General features: G+C 39.6%; 1 protein-coding gene across 2 annotated transcripts in view; it reads left to right on the top strand.

The window, feature by feature from the left end:
- Window positions 1-14,651, top strand: part of EPSTI1 (epithelial stromal interaction 1) — a 91,955-nt gene extending 77,304 nt beyond the window's left edge. For both annotated transcript variants that reach the window (XM_057707556.1, XM_057707557.1), the window contains exons 10-11: window positions 1,110-1,209; window positions 14,186-14,651. In XM_057707556.1, the coding sequence (XP_057563539.1) occupies window positions 1,110-1,209; window positions 14,186-14,194 (109 nt within the window). In that variant the 3' untranslated portion in view covers window positions 14,195-14,651. The remainder of the gene's footprint in view (window positions 1-1,109; window positions 1,210-14,185) is intronic.
- The last annotated feature ends 1,486 nt before the right edge of the window (window positions 14,652-16,137 follow it).

Raw genomic sequence — 16,137 nt, 5'->3', positions numbered from 1 at the left:
GACGACTTAAGCATTCAGTTCTGCAGTGAACCAGGCTGACCAGAATATGGTACCTGGGTAGATTTTATGGTGAGAGATAAAAACAAACAAACAAACAAAAAAACACCTTTCTCATAACTAAGATGTAACCACTGCCCATTGGGGCTTGAAGTTGAGGAGAAAACAGCAACCCCATAAGCCAGAGACTAACCTGGGTCAGCATGCAGTTGGCAGTTTAGCTGGCATACTGAGCAAGACCAATAGGCAAAACCCCCAGCCTCTAACCTTGCCACTCAGCAGTCATTATCCTCAAAGTTCCCAAATCTGCCACAGTCACTGACTTACAGCCACCCGCCATGACCACATTCGCTAAACTTAATGACTAAAAAGGAGGCCAGCTTGACTGCGTCCTGCCTATCCTCCCTTCCATAAGCATGGACTGGAGTGGTTGCTGTGCTCCAGGCACTGTGTCTCTGCCGAGAAGCTTATGGTCTTCATGACACCATTCCTCAATAATCCGTTTGCACCATAGGGTACCTATTACAGTGCTATTTCTCCAGCCCTCATTTCCCTGACTTTACTCAGCCATACATGGGCAACTTGGAACAGGGTGTGGCCTTTAATTTTCTTTTTTAAATTTAAAAATTGTAAGATGTAACACACAGAAAAGTCCATGAGACAAATATTTAGGATGATTTTTTAAAATAAATTTATTCATTTATTTATTTATTTTTGGCTACATTGGGTCTTTGTTGCTGCATGTGGGCTTCCCCTAATTGAGGCGAGCAGGGGCTACTCTTCCTTGTGGTGCACGGTCTTCTCATTGCAGTCGGTGGCTTCTCTTGTGCAGCACAGGCTCTAGGTGCACGGGCTTCAGTAGTTGCGGCACGTGGGCTCAGTAGCTGTGGCACACAGGCTTAGTTGCTGAGCCAAGACTGGCACCAGCTCCACCCAAGGACAGTTCACAGCATGTCATATGGTTAATGTGAAAAGAAGTGTCTATAGATTTCTTCTGAGCTGAATGGGGGCAACAGTCCCCACAGTCCGTTCAGACAGCACATTAGGGTCTCAGGAATCTCTCAGCCCTGCAGCAAGCTTTCCACTTACACACATTTTTCATTGTTTTAAAGGGTAAATAATGTTTTTCTGGACCGACTCCAAGGCGAAAGTCAACCAGGTGGCCTCCAGCACTTTGAAAACCTTTGGAATATGAATAGTCATAACAACTGGGTGAGTTTTATTTTTTTTTCTCAAAAAAATCTTTCAAAGTTGAAGAATAAAAACAATGAGAATTTTAAAAATATGTTGTGGCCTTCTCCCCAGATATTATTTTTTTGGTGTGCTCTTCAGCTGTGTGATGGGCAGTCAGCCAGGGTGATTACTGAAAATTCCACAGTAGCTTCTGAGAGATGGAGAAAGTCCTGATTTCAGCTCTAGCCAATGCCAATCAAAATAAAAAATGACACCTGCCCTTTGTTTGCTGTGTGATTGCCTGGACTGCAAGGCTTTTTTAAAAACCACCCTTTGCCCAGACCTACAACAAAAACAAGTGAACTTTTTTTTTTAGGAAGGTTTTCAGTGAAATAGGGTTATAAAAATAGTAAGCATTTTCTTGTAATATATTCTTTCAGTGAAACTAGCACATCAAAGAAACCAGTATTTAACTTTTCACTATAAAATGATTTTTAAAAAACCCTACGGCAAAAGGCACTTTTTGAAAATGAAATGTTCTTACAGATTTCTGTGAAGAAAACCTTGCAACTGTGTTGTAATATGTGTGTAATGTGTTTTGTATGCACAATATATTATTGAAAAAGCACCAAAGCTTTGGAATGTATGGGATTGTGGGGTTTGCAATGTGTACAGAATCAAAACTAACTACAATGGGTTTTATAATTTAACTGAAGCCCAAGTGTATATGTATTTACTTAAAAAATTGGAACAGATAGAAATCTTTAAAGTGGTAAAATACAATAAAGTAATCAAGTGCTTGCTGACCTGGGAACTCCAAAGGAAATCATCCCTTAATAAATACTTGATGGACAAAATATCATTTTTGAGACGACAACCTGTTAGAAATTTTATATGCATGTTTCCTTGGAATGCACTAGTAATTAAAATTTATGGATAGATTTGTAAAGATGCATAGTGGACATGTCTATTGATAATGTACACTCATGTATCGCTAGGGCTTCAGAATAGGGACAATGTGCAAGAGAGAAAAAAGAATCAAAACAGTATCTTTGCATCGTGTGTGAAATTGACAGATTATTGACTTATAAGAATATATGGGTAGGAGTCGTGGAAAATAGGGCATTGTGAATTTAAGACACTATCCACGTTTATAGAATTTATAAGTTGTGAAATGAGATTGAAACTCAGATTTTGGACAGGACTTGGAAACTTGCTGCACATTTTCCCCTATACTTAATAATCCCCACCCCACCCCCCATTTAGAAGGTACATATACATAGAAAAATATCTGGGATTGAAGGGAAGATGATAGGAGAGAGTAAATGAATACTGCGTGGGCTGCTGTTAGGAGGATGAGGATGTGAGAGTCTGGCTCACCACTGACTATTGGTAGGTCTTAGATAAATGAGTTGTGATTCTCCACTTAGGTTCCTCACAGATAGAAAGAGAGGAACATCTCTTTCTCATGATGTGAGTGAGAATGATTGAAGATTCCTTAGTAAGACAGGCATACCCCAGTCCAAAGTGGTTATTGGCTTTTCCCTTACGTGAAAGAAGCAGTGACACAGAGGCAAGAGCTAGCTCAGGCTCCCATCTCCACCTCACTTACCTACACACATCCCTTTCTCTGTCTGCTTTTCCTTATTGACCAGATTCTATCTCCTCCATCTACTGGGGACTTTGTTCTAACAATGCTCCTCCCTCTCTCCTGAATTGTCAGCTGTCATCTTGACTAGAAAATTCCCATCAGCAGAAAACTTAAATAAATATAAATCGTATTGATGCCGCTTTCCCGCTTGCTACTGTCCTGTTTGTTTCCCTTTAGAGAAGAACTGTGAGGTATCTGTCCTGTCTCCAATTTCTTTCCTCTCTTTTCTCTTAAAGCCACTCAGATCAGAATTTAGACCATATCTGTCCAACCATAATGTTCTTCTCATGGTCACTAACACTGTCTACATTGCAAAATCAAATGGTTATTTCTCAGTCTTTATCTTTTGACCAATCAGCATCATTTGTCACGGCGAATCACTGCCTCCTCTTTGAAACTCTTTCTTTACTTGGCTTCTGGGACACTGTGTTCTCCTGGGTTTCTGCCTATTTTGGTAGCCACTCCTTTCCATTCTCCTTTGCTGAATCCCCTGTATCTTTCTGTCCTCTCAACTTTGGAGTGCCTCAGAGATCCACCTTGGATCACCTTCTTTATGTTCACTTAATACCTTCATGGCCTCATTCATTCTCATGAAATTAAATACCAATATGCTTTTTACTCCCAGATTTCAATTTCCAGCCTAGACCACTTCCTCTAGACTCGCAGATCCATTTGTCTACCCAACATCACTACTTGCATGTCTAACAGACATTTCAAGCTTAACATGTCTAAAACTTCACCTTTGATCCCCTATACCCCAATGCTCTATCTGCCCTTTTTCCTGTTTGCATAACAGTAAAACCCATCTCTCACACCCTCACAGCTGATCCATCAGCAAATCTTCTTGACTCTTCCTTCAAAATATATCCAATCCAACAGCTTCCTCCCACCTTCACCACTATTATCCTGATCCCAACCTCTATCACTGCTCATCTAGATTCTTGAAATAGTCTCCTAGATGGTTTCCTTGCTTCCACGCTTACCCACCTAGAGTCTGTTCTCAACATGAGACTGAAAAATAAGTCAGACCTTGTCACTCCTCTGCTCAAAGCCCTCCAATGGCTCTGATAACTCTCCAGATCTTTGGAGTAAAAGCCAAAGTCCTTAGAGTAAAAGCCAAAGGATTTCTATTTACTAATCCTTACAGGTGTTTCATGATCTAGACCCCAGTCTACTCCTCTGGCACTCTCCTCCTACTGCCCTTCTTCCTTATTCCTCCCAGCCACGCAAGCTGTCTGGCTGTTCTTTGAAAACTTAAGAGCTGGCTGCTCCCTCTACACTCTTCTCCAAAATATCCATATGATTTGTTCTCTTTCCCAAGAATTCCTTGGTCATCCATTTAATGCTGCCACCTGTGCCCCTACCCTGGGCTCTTGCCATTCTCTTTCTAGGCTCCGTTTTTTTTTTTCAACAGCACTCTGCAACTTCGCATTTTCTAACATCATTTTCTTAGATGTTTTGTGGACTAATTACTCTTATTATTCTCTCCCCGTGGTAATTTATATTCCATATTCCATCAGAGCAGGGCCCTTTGACTGTTTTGTTCACTGATATATCCCAAGAAAACACAGTAACTGGAACTTACTACACACACAGGGAAATAGGTGGTTATGGCTAAGGGTCACCAAAATGACAGAGATTTAGAGCCAAGTGATTTGATATACTAAAATGATTAGGTACTGAATTTAAAATAACTATGTATAAAACATTTGATGGAATAAATACCGGATTTGGAACGATAAGCAAAAACAGAAGGATTTCAAAGAGAGCAAAATACGAGGGTGAGTCAAAAATTATCCACACTCCGGTTATATTAAAACTTCTGTTGGCCACACTATCTTATCAGCGCTTTCTGTTCAAGGCTACTGTCTCCCCTGTCACTGCTGTGCAGGTATGAACTTGTTACATCAGTTCATTTGTAACTGGGGTGCGAGCAAAAATGGATGCCCCACTTGTGATCTGCATGAAAGGAGAGCAGCGTGCAGTGATTCGTTTTTCGTGGTCGGAGGGTGTACATGGTGCCGCTATTTATTGAAGACTTTGTGAGCAGTATGGAGGAAATGTTTTGTCACGAAGAAGTGTGTATGAATGGATAGAGAAGTTCAAGGAAGGTCGCACAAGTGTTAGCCATCAAGAAGGAGCCGAATTCACTTTTTTTTTTTTTTATTGGAATACAATTGCTTTACACTCTAGTACCAGCTTTTGAGGTACATCAAGGTCAATCATCTGTATTTACACACATATCCCCGTATTCCCTCCCTCCCTCGTCTCCCCCCCACCCTCCCCGTCCCGGCCCTCTAAGGCATCATCCATCATCGAGGTGATCTCCCTTTGTTATACAGCAACTTCCACTGGCTATCTATTTTACTGTTGGTAGTATATACATGTCTATGCTACTCTCTCACTTCGTCTCAGCTTCCCCTTCCCCCCCATCCCCCCAAACTCGAGTCCTCCAGTCCATTCTCTGCATCTGCGTCCTTATCCTTGTCTTGTCACTGAGTTCATCAGTACCATTTTTTTTTTTTTAGATTCCGTATATATGAGTTAGCATACAATATTTGTCTTTCTCTTTCTGGCTTCCTTCACTCTTTATGACAGACTCTAGGTCTATCCACCTCATTACATATAGCTCCATCTCATTCCTTTTTATAGCTGAGTAATATTCCATTGTATATATATATATGCCACATCTTCTTTATCCATTCATCTGTTGATGGGCATTTAGGTTGCTTCCATGTCCTGGCTATTGTAAATAGTGCTGCAATAAACATTATGCTACATGTTCCTTTTGGGATTATGGTTTTCTCTGGGTATATGCCCAGAAGTGACATACTGGATCATATGGTAGTTCTATTTTTAGTTTTTTAAGGAACCTCCAAACTGTTTTCCATAGTGGCTGTACGAACTTACATTCCCACCAACAGTGCAGGAGAGTTCCCTTTCCTCCACACCCTCTCCAGCATTTGTTGTTTCTAGATTTTGTGATGATGGCCATTCTGACCGGTATAAGGTGATATCTTACTGTGTTGTTTTTTTTAATTTTATTTATTTATTTATTATTTTTGGGGGGGTACACCAAGTTCAATCATCTGTTTTTATACACATATTCCCGTATTCCCTCCCTCCCTCGACTCCCCCCCACCCTCGCCATCCCAATCCTCTAAGGCATCATCCATCCTCGAGTTGAACTCCCTTTGTTATACAGCAACTTCCCACTGGCTATCTATTTTACAGTTGGTAGTATATATATGTCTGTGCTACTCTCTCACTTCGTCACAGCTTCCCCTTCACCCCCCGCCCCCCCCCCCCAAACCTCGAGTTCTCCAGTGCATTCTCTGCATCTGCGTCCTTGTTCTTGTCTTGTCACTGAGTACATCAGTACAATTTTTAGATTCCATATATGTGAGTTAGCATATAATATTTGTCTTTCTCTTTCTGACTCACTTCTGTATGACAGACTCTAGGTCTGTATGACAGACTCTAGGTCTATCCACATCATTACATATAGCTCTATCTCATCCCTTTTTATAGCTGAGTAATATTCCATTGTATATATATGCCACATCTTCTTTACCCATTCATTTGTTGATGGGCATTTAGGTTGCTTCCATGTCCTGGCTATTGTAAATAGTGCTGCAGTAAACATTATGGTACATGTCCATTTTGGGATTATGGTTTTCTCTGGGTATATGCCCAGGAGTGGGATGACTGGATCATATGGTAGTTCTATTTGTAGTTTTTTAAGGAACCTCCAAATTGTTTTCCATAGTGGTTGTACCAACTTACATTCCCACCAACAGTGCAGGAGAGTTCCCTTTTCTCCACACCCTCTCCAACATTTGTTGTTTCCAGATTTTGTGATGATGGCCATTCTGATCAGTGTGAGGTGATACCTCATTGTGGCATTGACTTGCATTTCTCTGATGATTAGTGATGTTGAGAATCTTTTCCTGTGTTTGTTGGCCATCTGTATGTCTTCTTTGGAGAAATGTCTTTTTTTTAGGTCTTCCGCCCATTTGTGGATTGGGTTATTTGCTTTTTTGGTATTAAGCTGCATGAGCTGCTTGTATATTTTGGAGGTTAATCCTTTGTCCGTTGTTTTGTTGGCAACTATTTTTTCCCATTCTGAGGGTTGCCTTTTAGTCTTGTTTATGGTTTCTTTCACTGTGCAAAAGCTTTTAAGTTTCATTAGGTCCCATTAGTTTATTCTTCATTTTATTTCCATGATTCTAGGAGGTGGATCAAAAAGGATCTTGCTTTGATGTATGTCATAGAGTGTTCTGCCTATGTTTTCCTCTAGGAGTTTTATAGTGTCTGGCCTTCCATGTAGGTCTTTAATCCATTTTGAGTTTATTTTTGTGTATGGTGTTAGGAAGTGTTCTAATTTCATTCTTTTACATGTTGCTGTCCAATTTTCCCAGCACCACTTATTGAAGAGGCTGTCTTTTTTCCATTGTATATTCTTGCCTCCTTTGTCAAAGATAAGATGCTCATATGTGCGTAGGTTTACCTCTGGGCTCTCTATTCTGTTCCATTGATCTATATTTCTGCTTTTGTGCCAGTACCATACTGTCTTGATCACTGTAGCCTTGTAGTATAGCTTGAAGTCGGGGAGCCTGATTCCACCAACTCTGTCTTTCCTTCTCAAGATTGCTTTGGCTGTTCGGGGTTTTTTGCGTTTCCATACAAATGGTAAAATTTCTTGTTCTAGTTCTGTGAAAAATGCCATTGGTAATTTGATAGGGATTGTGTTGAATCTGTAAATTGCTTTGGGTAGTACAGTCATTTTCACAATGTTGATTCTTCCAATCCAAGAACATGGTATGTCCCTCCATCTGTTTGTATCATCTTTGATTTCTTTCATCAGTGTCTTAAAGTTTTCTGCATACAGATCTTTTGCCTCCTTAGGCAGGTTTATTCCTAGGTATTTGATTCTTTTGGTTGCAATGGTGAATGGGAGAGTTTCCTTAATTTCTCTTTCTGCTCTTTCGTTGTTAGTTTATAGGAATGCAAGACATATCTGTGCATTAATTTTGTATCCTGCTACTTTACTAAATTCATCCATTAGTGCTAGCAGTTTTCTGGTAGAGTCTTTAGGGTTTTCTATGTATAATATCATGTCATCTGTAAAGAGTGACAATTTTACTTCTTCTTTTCCAATTTGGATTCCTTTTATTTCATTTTCTTCTCTGATTGCTGTGGCTAAAACTTCCAAAACTATGTGGAATAATAATGGTGAGAGTGGACACCCTTGTCTTGTTCCTGTTCTTAGAGGGAATTCTTTCAGTTTTTCCCCATTTAGAACGATGTTGGCTTTTGGTTTCTCATATATGGCTTTTATTATGTTGAGGTAATTTCCTTCTGTGACCATTTTCTGGAGAGCTTTTATCATAAATGGATGTTGAATTTTGTGAAAAGCTTTTCTGCATCTGAGATGATCATATGGTTTTTATCCTTCAATTTGTTGATATGATGTATCACATTGATTGATTTGCATATATTGAAGAATCCTTGCATCCCAGGGATAAACCCCATTTGATCATGGTGTATGATTTTTTTAATGTGCTGTTGCAGTCTGTTAGCTAGTATTTTGTTGAGGATTTTTGCATCTATATTCATTAGTGATATTGGCCTGTAATTTTCTTTTTTGTGACATCATTGCCTGGTTTTGGTAGCAGGGTGATGGTGGCCTCGTAGAATGAGGTTGGGAGTGTTCCTCCTTCTGCTATATTTTTGAAGATTTTGAGAAGGATAGGTGTTAGCTCTTCTCTAAATGTTTGATAGAATTCGCCTGTGAATCCATCTGGCCCTGGGCTTTTGTGTGTTGGAAGATTTTTAATCACTGCCTCAATTTCCGTACTTGTGATTGGTCTGTTCATAGTTTCTATTTCTTCCTGGTTCAGTCTTGGAAGATTGTATTTTTCTAAGAATTTATCCATTTCTTCCAGGTTATCCATTTTATTGGCATATATTTGTTTGTAGTAGTCTCTCATGATCTTTTGTATTTCTGAGGTGTCCGTTGTTACTTCTCCTTTCTCATTTCTAATTCTGTTGCTTTGCATCTTCTCCCTTTTTTTCCTGAGTCTGGCTAATGGTTTATCAATTTTCTTTATCTTCTCAAAGAACCAGCTTTTAGTTTTATTAATTTTTGCTATTGCTTCCTTCCTTTGTTTTTCATTTATTTCTGATCTGATCTTTATGATTTCTTTCTTTCTGCTCGCTTTAGGGTTTCTTTGTTCTTCTTTTTCTAATTGTTTTAGGTGTAAGGTTAGGTTGCTTATTTGATACTTTTCTTGTTTCTTAAGGTAGGATTGTATTGCTATAAACTTCCCTCTTAGAACTGCTTTTGCTGCATCCCATAGGTTTTGGGTTGTTGTGTTTTCATTGTCATTTGTTTCTAGATATTTTTGATTTCCTCTTTGCTTTCTTTAATGATTTCTTGGTTGTTTAATAGTGTATTATTTAGCCTCCATGTGTTTGTATTTTTTGCACTTTTTTTCCTGTAATTGATATCTAGTCCCATGGCGTTGTGGTCTGAGAAGATGCTTGATACGATTTCAATTTTCTTGAATTTACGGAGGTTTGATTTTTGACCCAAGATGTGATCTATCCTGGAAAATGTTCCATGTGCACTTGAGAAGAAAGTGTATTCTGTTTTTTTGGGATGGAATGTCCTATAAATATCAATTAAGTTGAGGTGGTCTAATGTGTCATTTAAAGCTTGTGTGTCTTTATTTTCTGTTTGGATGATCTGTCCACTGATGTAAGTGGGGTGTTCAAGTCTCCCACTATTATTGTGTTACTGTCAATGTCCCCTTTTATAGCTGTCCCCCTTTATTTGCCTTATGTATTGAGGTGCTCCTATGTTGGGGGCATAGATATTTACCATTGTGATATGTTCTTCTTGAATGGATCCCTTCATCATTATGCAGTGTCCTTCCGTGTCTTTTTTAATATTCTTTACTTTAAAATCTAATTTGTCTGGTATGAGTACTGCTACTCCAGCTTTCTTTTGACTTCCATTTGCATGGAATATCTTTTTCCATCCCCTTACTTTCAGTCTATATGTGTCCCTTGGTCTGAAGGGGTTTCTTGTAGGCAGCAAATAGAAGGGTCTTGTTTTTGTATCCATTCAGCCAGTCTGTGTCTTTTGGTTGGAGCATTTAATCCATTGACATTTAAGGTGATTATTGACATGTGTGTTCCAATTACCATTTTCTTACTTGTTTGGGGTTTGTATTTGTAGGTGTTTTCTTTTTCTTATGTTTCCTACTTAGAGAAGTTCCTTTAGCAATTGTAGTAAGGCTGGTTTGGTGGTGCTGAATTCTCTTCACTTTTGCTTGTCTGGAAAGCTTTTGATTTCTCCCTCAAATCTGAATGAGATTCTTGCTGGGTAGAGTATTCTTGGCTGTAGGTTTTTCTCTTTCAGGACTTTCAGTATTTCCTGCCATTCCCTTCTGGCCTGCAGAGTTTCTGTAGAAAGGTCAGCTGTTACCCTGATGGGTTTTCCCTTATATGTTATTTGTTGCTTTTCTCTTGCTGCTTTTTTTTCTTTGTTTTTAATTGTTGTTAGTTTGATTAATATGTGTCTTGGTGTATTTCTCCTTGGGTTTATTCTGTATGGGACTCTCTGTGCTTCTTGGACTTGATTAATTATTTCCTTTCCCATGTTGGGGAAGTTTTCCACTATAACCTCTTCAAATATTTTCTCAGACACTTTCTTGTTTTCTTCTTCTTCTGGGATGCCTATGATTCGAATGTTGGTATGTTTAATGTTATCACTGAGGTCTCTGAGACTGTCTTCTATTCTTTTTATTCTTTTATCTTTTTCCTGCTCTGTGGCAGTTATTTCCCCCATTCTATCTTCCAACTCACTTATTCGTTCTTCTGCTTCAGTTATTCTGCTGGTTATACCACCTAGAGTATATTTAATTTCAGTTATTTTGTTGTCCATTGCTGTTTGTTTGTTCTTTAGTTCTTCTGAGTCCTTATTAACTGTTTCTTGTACTTTCTCTATTTTGTTTTCGAGATTTTGTATCATTTTTACTATCATTACTCTGAATTCTTTTTCAGGCGTTTTTCCTATTTCCTCTTCATTTATTTGGTCTAGTGGGTTTTTTTTCCCTGCTCCTTTGCCTGCATGGTGTTTCTTTGTTTCCTCATGGTAGCCCAAACTTCAGGGGTTGCTTGTCCCAGCAATAGAGGGCTTTAAAGAAGACTGTCCAAGCCCCAGACTAATGGCAGAGTGTTGGGCCAAACAAATATTAAGTCTAGGAAACACATACATGTATAAGACATACAATTACTGAATCCAATAGAACATAAGGCACTAGAAAAACCTGACAGAAGAACCCCAGTATGCTATCAGACATTCAAAGAAGAAACCAACAGAAATTCAAAACCAGCACAGACCAAAACAGAAACAAAAGCAATAACAAACAGACAAACAAATAACACCTTACACACATAAACACAAATCCAGGGATATGTTGAAAGCTAGGATCAAATATATAAAAGAGCTAGAATACCACCAGACAGAATGGAGGTTCTCAGAATGAAATTAGACAATTATACTAAGAACTAAGATAAAGACAAAAACCTAATATTAAATACCAAGGTGGTGTGTCATCTGGAGAATAGAGCAAGGTGTCTGAGCAGATCGATAGTGTTGCTTATAAGTATGTTAAGATAAACTAAAAAAGTATGGAAGACAGGGCAATAGAAGAGCATAGTATGACTGGAAATATGCAAATAAAAAGAAAGAGATAGAAATATATAAAAGATAGAGATGAAAAGAAGGTAGGCAAGATATATAGTCTGTACTACAAAAAACTTAGCTAGAAATAGAAGTATATAAAAAGGCTAAAAATAAAAATAGAATAAAAAATAGAATAAAAAAATGTTATAAAACTTGTAGATCCCTTAGGACTAAAATCGTAATTAATAAAGAAAAAAAAAACAAAAAAAAAAAAAACTAGAACTGACCCCAGAATGCACCAGTTCAATAGAATTGATACTAATATTTCTGTTTCCTTAGAGTCTCAGCTGTAAGTGTCCTTCTACTCGCCTTGGGTTTTTTGTATTATTCTGTGACCAGCAGAGCTTCCTTTATTGTTCCTCTGTAAGCACTGGTGTGTGGGGAGGGAGAGGGTACAATAGTGGCTCCTTCCCCTGGGAGTGAGTGAGCAGTGGTGTACTATCGTTTCAGTTGGGCATGGAGGTGCCTGTTGCAGAGGGACGCAGGTGGCTCAGGTGTAAACAGAATGTCTTGGAGTTGGGCCTCTCGCCAGGTTTTTTTATTCTCGGCTGCCTCCCCGCTGCTGGCTCTCTAAGCCTGCTCTCAGCTGCCTGCCGGTGCTTTAAGCCAGCCCTGCCTGAGGGCCTGAGGGCCCTTGTTATCCCTGAGTGCCCTAGCTTGACCCACACTTCCTCTGCCCATTGCAGGCACTGAAAGACAGAGAGAGAGGCTATGCCCGTGGCTCCTCCCTCCCGTCCGTAAGCCAGGAGCATCCAGCTGCCATCATGGCCGGGCAGCTCTCAGGGGCAGGCACTCCTCGCTGTGGACCTCTTCCCTCCTGTCCTCTTGGTCCGTCTCCTTACTGGCAACAATGTTTCTCACCCTGAACCAGTTTTCTGGTTCCCACGCTCCTACTTCCAGACCCTCTTTTCAGCTGTGAATCGATGTCTTAGTCCGGGAACGCTGAGCTGTGGTGCGGACCCTCCGTGTGTTTCTCACTCCCTCCCATCTGCCACAGCTCAGCCGCTTCACCCTCTTTGAGCCGTCTTAGATGCCTCCCTACCAGTTATGTCGGGATGCTTGCAGTCCTTTCTGGTGTCCGAGGTAGTCTGCTGGTGTTCAGCTGGTTCTCTGTGAGGATTATTGCGTCTTTTGGTGCATTCCCAATGCATCTGTGGAGAGGGATGCGTTCCATGTCCCTCTACTTCGCCGCCATCTTTTTGACTATCCGAATTCACTTCTGATGAAGAAGTGAAGACAGCGATGCATTCGTGGCTCACAGCTCAGCCTAAAACATTTTTTAACGAGGGAATATGAAAGCTTGTTGACAGATGGATGAAGTGTATTGAAAAGCAAGGAGATTATGCAAAAATGAGGTATTTGTCTTTTCTAAAAGTTAATTAAAATAAATTCTACAGCCAGAGGGCAGATAATTTTTGGCTCACCCTCAAAAGTTCATTTCTATCTTTTGAAAATTAGATTCTATATATGAGTGATATCATATGATATTTGTCTTTCTCTGTCTGACTTACTTCACTTAACTTGATAATCTCTAGGTCCATACGTTACTGCAAATGGCATTATTTCATTCTTTTTTTGTGGCTGAGTAATATTCCATTGTATACATCTACCACATCTTCTTTATCCACTCATCTGTCAGTGGACATTTAGGTTGCTTCCATATCTTAGCTATTGTAAATAGTGCTGCAGTGAACACTGGGATGCATGTATCTTTTCAAATTATGGTTTTCTCTGGATATGCCCAAGAGTGGGGTTGCGGGATCATATGGTAGTTCTGTTTTTAGTTTTTTAAAGAACCTCCATCCTGTTCTCCATAGTACCATATTCGTTGATAATTTAAAATTGCTTTTATATTAAACTTTTTTTTTTTGGTTTTCGAGTTCTTTATTACTTTTCATGATCCGTCTAGGGTAGGGTATTTAAAGAGTCACTTCAAACGATCATTTCTCTGATACCAGTACATGAGACCCTTTGAGATGCTGTAGAAATGCTGGATCCTGTGTCTTCAAGGGCAGTTAAGCATTTGCCATGACCCATGAGGCAACCTGAGAGTTTAGTTTCCCAGAATGTTAGAGCAGCAATAGTCTGTATCCCAGTGTACCTTGGCCCAGCAGTCTGAGAGCCCTGATGGAGATGTCATGACTGTTCACACATGGTGTGTGTGTGTGTGGGGGGGGGGACACTCATTTAAGACTATCTCCTTTCCTCAAGGTCTCCTTAGAAGTCACCCTCCTGCTGTATAATACAGTGCACCTACTCCATACATTTCCATTTAAATTGCTCTGGTCCACACTATATTTGACCTATCCTTGCTGTAACTATAGTAGTGGGTGACAATATGTGAACACTATTAGTTGTGACCCGTCAGCCCCTCTCTCGGAACACAGCTAATGAGCTGTCACTCAATAAGCCATTATGTTGACAGAGACCATTTTGTGAATCAAAATGGAACCTGAAAATTAAATCATTTCACTGGGACTTGAAATCATTAAAAAAAAATAGTCATGTAGTCAGAGTGGTTTTTGGAGGAACTTCATTTTGGATTTACAAAGGCTTTGAATTTTGTTTTGTTGCTGGTACTAATTTTTGTTTTCTTTTTCTTCCAGGATATATGAGAAATATTTGCTTACAGCTGGCCTTTTTCAACTGACCTTGAGAAACCACATGAGATGTTTTTCCTTCTTGCAGCTTTGTTCAGCCTCACTGTTTTTACCTTGACTTCAATGGCCCACCCACTCAGCTGAGCAGCTGGGGATGACTGGTTTCTCCCTATCATTATTTATGCATGTTTGTAGGAGCTGATTACTGAACTCATATTTAATCTCTACTGCCAGTGAAATGTTGCATTATTTTTCTAATTGGTTTCGCCTCTTATTGGAAGTATAATTACAACCATGTTAGTAAGATAGAAAAGGAGGGAATCATTTGATGCTTTCAGGTTAGTGAGAGAGCTGTGGGTACCATATGACTGTCCTTCTAAACAGCTAATTCTTATCTAATTCTCAGGTCAGGTTTGGGGAAGCTTTGGCACCTTTAGATTTGAATCCCTACTTTCTTAATTCAGGGCACAAATGTGAGCAAAAGAAAAAAATAAATCTTTTATACACTTTTAAACAAATTTATAAATAAATTGAACTACTTCTGTATAAATGGTTTGTGTTTGTTTTTAATGCAAAGCTCTTGAGTTTTTCTCTGTTGAGGGGTCTCATTTTTATATTCTCCTTTGTAGTCCATAGAGATCAAATGTAGTACTATAATCACTATTGGATTTGGCTTTGGTCTTGACTCACGTACTAATACTGTTCCTCTGGTTTTTCAGAGTGGGGTAGTTCACTTCCTAAAAGGCCATAAAAAATCAACTATGCACAAATGCAGATACCACATGTGGTTTGTAGGTATTTTGGAAACTTGTCTTTCTTTGCTCATACAACCTACTTCCTATTACTAATTCAGTAGGCTTTCCTGTTCTACTTTCATAACCTTGAACCAGTTTATAGACCCTAGTGTGAGAATATTGGTTTTCCACACTGTATGGTCTGGCCACCCACCTCCCCCCATGTTATATAGGAAAAGCACTGCAGCACCGCATTTAGTCTTAGAATGAAGTTTGGAACAGTAGATAATTTTTGCAGCTGGACATGAACAGACAATACTTTGCAGCATTAAGAGATCTTCTGTATTACCAACTGCTCTGTTGAAAGTAACTTGCTAAATGCGTAATTAGGGAAACACTGGGATTTCAGGTTCTTGGCCAAGACTGGGGTAGCTTACCGAAGTGGGGCAATGGTGTGGTATAGAAGGAGCTGCATTGGGTGGTGGTGGTGGCTGAGAGCAGATGGTGCTTAGCTAGTTTCTCTGGAATAAATAATGCAGACACTCTTGGCTTCTGCCAGCTGAACCTACATTAGTGCTGTTGACAGTAACATGAAATGTTTGGTCCATCTGAAATCTGTGTCATTGCCTAATATGGGGAAAATGAAATCCCTCAGCCTGGGTTGGAAACACCAGCAAGCTGGTGGTAAATGTGTGAATGTTGCAGGCATTTTATTGCTGTGGCATGCAGCCATTTCAGTCCTACACCTGCCAGTCTGGCTACCTCACAGTCCACGGTCATGTTCTCGTTTTCGTGTCTAGGCTTGGCATTCCTCACTTGCTGCTATTTACCAGTGTGTAACCAGGAGTCAACATAGGGGAAAGAGATGCTTTCTTACTTTGGAAAGTTGGTGTCAATTTCCCTTCTGCTGCCTGCCACATCCTGCATTTCCCAAAGATTTTGTTCAAGTATCTGGTCTCATTAAAAAAAAAAAAAAAAATCATTGTGCAGGTATGGACAATTGTGACTTTACGGCCAAAATTATCTAGACTGCATATGGGATTGTAAACATCTTCTTTGAACAATTCTCTATGCAGGTAGAAGTAACCAGAAAAGAAGCCAGAGTTGCTGTGTAAGGGAGCCTACCATTTTGCTTTTCACATTTAATCTGCTCTCGACTGGAATACAGTTTGCCTTGTGGGTAACCCTGGATTGGAATCGCAAAGTTCCAATCACCTTTTCTAT

This window comes from Hippopotamus amphibius, chromosome 14, assembly GCF_030028045.1.
Source record: "Hippopotamus amphibius kiboko isolate mHipAmp2 chromosome 14, mHipAmp2.hap2, whole genome shotgun sequence".
Classification (NCBI taxonomy): Eukaryota; Metazoa; Chordata; class Mammalia; order Artiodactyla; family Hippopotamidae; genus Hippopotamus; species Hippopotamus amphibius.
Note: the sequence above shows the minus strand (reverse complement) of the source record. Positions and strands in the feature narration are given on the sequence as shown.